General features: G+C 63.4%; 1 protein-coding gene across 1 annotated transcript in view; it reads left to right on the forward strand.

Annotated features, from left to right (window-relative positions):
• SCRN2 (secernin 2) overlaps window positions 1-2,066 on the forward strand; it is a 4,520-nt gene that overhangs the window by 1,367 nt on the left and 1,087 nt on the right. Inside the window, exons 4-7 of the mRNA XM_017740510.1 lie at window positions 6-159; window positions 951-1,116; window positions 1,190-1,367; window positions 1,504-1,673. Of these exons, the coding sequence (XP_017595999.1) occupies window positions 6-159; window positions 951-1,116; window positions 1,190-1,367; window positions 1,504-1,662 (657 nt within the window). The 3' untranslated portion in view covers window positions 1,663-1,673. The remainder of the gene's footprint in view (window positions 1-5; window positions 160-950; window positions 1,117-1,189; window positions 1,368-1,503; window positions 1,674-2,066) is intronic.

Raw genomic sequence — 2,066 nt, forward strand, 5'->3', positions numbered from 1 at the left:
ACCCGGGGCTGCGGGAGCGGGCGCGGAGCCGGGGCTGGTGGAGCGGGGACGGCGAGTTCGTCTTTGCCGAGGTTTTCTCCCTGGAGAAGCAGCCCCCGCGCATGGAGGCGGCCAAGGCGCGGTTCCAGGCCGGGAAGGAGCTGCTGCGGCAGCACGCAGGTGGGGACGGGGATGGGGACAGGGACAGGGATAGGGACAGGACAGGGATGGGGACAGGACAGGGATAGGGACAGGGATGGGGATAGGACAGGGACAGGGATGGGAATGGGAAGAGGACAGGGACAGGGACAGGAATGGGGACAGGACAGGAATAGGGACAGGAATGGGGACAGGACAGGGATGGGGACAGGACAGGGACAGGGATGGAGATGGGAACAGGACAGGGATGGGGACAGGGATAGGGACAGGACAGGGACAAGGACAGGGATGGGGACAGCACAGGGATGGAGATGGGAACAGGACAGGGATGGGGATAGGACAGGGACAGGGATGGGAATGGGAAGAGGACAGGGATAGAGACAGGACAGGGATGGAGATGGAACAGGACAGGGATGGGGACAGGACAGGGACAGGGATGGGGACAGGACAGGGATAGAGACAGGAATGGGGACAGGACAGGGACAGGGATGGGAATGGGAATTGGACAGGGACAGGAATGGGGACAGGACAGGGATAGAGACAGGAATGGGGACAGGACAGGGACAGGGGTGGGAATGGGAAGAAGACAGGGACAGGAATGGGGACAGGACAGGGACAGGGACAGGACAAGGACAGTGATGGCGACAGGGATGGCCACCCATGGCTCGCCGAGGGCTGCTTCTGTGCTGGCACCTCCCCAGTTCCTGGGGCCAGGGCTGGGACAGGGATGGCCACCCACGCCTCGCCCCAGTGTGTCCCCACTCCCCACGGCCGAGCTGGCAGTGCTGAGGTGGCTCTGCCTGTCCCTGCAGGGCACATCACGGCGGAGACGTTGATGTCCATCCTGCGGGACAAGGAGAGCGGCATCTGCGTGGACACGGAGGGGTTCCGCACGGCCGGCAGCATGGTGTCCGTGCTGCCCTGCGACCCGGCCCTGCCCTGCGTCCACTTCTTCACCGCCACCCCTGACCCCTCCAGGTGAGGCTGGTGGTGGGGACAGGGAAGTGGCGTTCCCAGGAATTCCGCTCTCTCATCCCAGCTTCCCCTCCAGGTCTGTCTTCAAGCCCTTCGTGTTCGTGGCCGGCATCAAGCCGGTGCCGCAGGTGAGATCGCCGACCTTCCTGCAGGATCCCGCCAAGCAGATCCCGAGATTCCAGAGCTCCGTGGATCGGCGGCACGAGCTCTACCGCCGGCATCAGGCGGCGCTGGAGCTCATGGAGCAGGACCAGGTATCACAGACCCCACAGACCCCACAGACCCCACAGACCCCACCCTGGGATGGGATCAAACTCCCTGAGCTCTCTGATCCCACCCTGGATTGGATCAGACTGCCCGAGTTGTCTGATCCCACCCTGATCCCGCCAGGAGCGGGGCCAGAAGCTCCTGGAGACGCTGCAGGAGCTGGAGAAGCAGGGCCTGGAGGGGATGAAGGAGCTGCTGGAGGGCACCGTGACCCCCTGCCCGGAGGAACTGGCTGACCTCTTCTTCGACTGCGTGGAGGCGGAGATGAAGTTTTACACATAAACCCCCCCCAGGTGGGTGGGCTCGGCTTCCCCCACGGCGTTTTTCATGGATTGGGAATGACAAAACCTTCCCAGAGTCTGACCCGGACTCTTCCTGACTCCCCTCCTGTGGGTCTCAGCCCCCAATTTACCCTGGAGGAAGCACTGAGAGGTGGCCACGGCCTGGAACGAGGTGCGAGGGGAAGGACAGGGATGTGGAACGGGATTGGCACTCCTGCCCACAGCCCCGTGTGTGTTTTCCCCCAGTTTCCAGCCCCTGGGGATGGCTGCAGGGTGGGAGAATCCAGCTGGATTGGGGTGGGAACAAAGACTTTATTCCCAGCTGCGTGGCGCCACGTTGCTGCTAGGGGATATTTGGGATAGCTGCTCCTTTGGCACGAGTCTCCTTCTCCAGAGCGGTGGCTG

The sequence above is a fragment of the Corvus brachyrhynchos genome, unplaced genomic scaffold (assembly GCF_000691975.1).
Source record: "Corvus brachyrhynchos isolate BGI_N302 unplaced genomic scaffold, ASM69197v1 scaffold47, whole genome shotgun sequence".
Lineage (NCBI taxonomy): Eukaryota > Metazoa > Chordata > Aves > Passeriformes > Corvidae > Corvus > Corvus brachyrhynchos.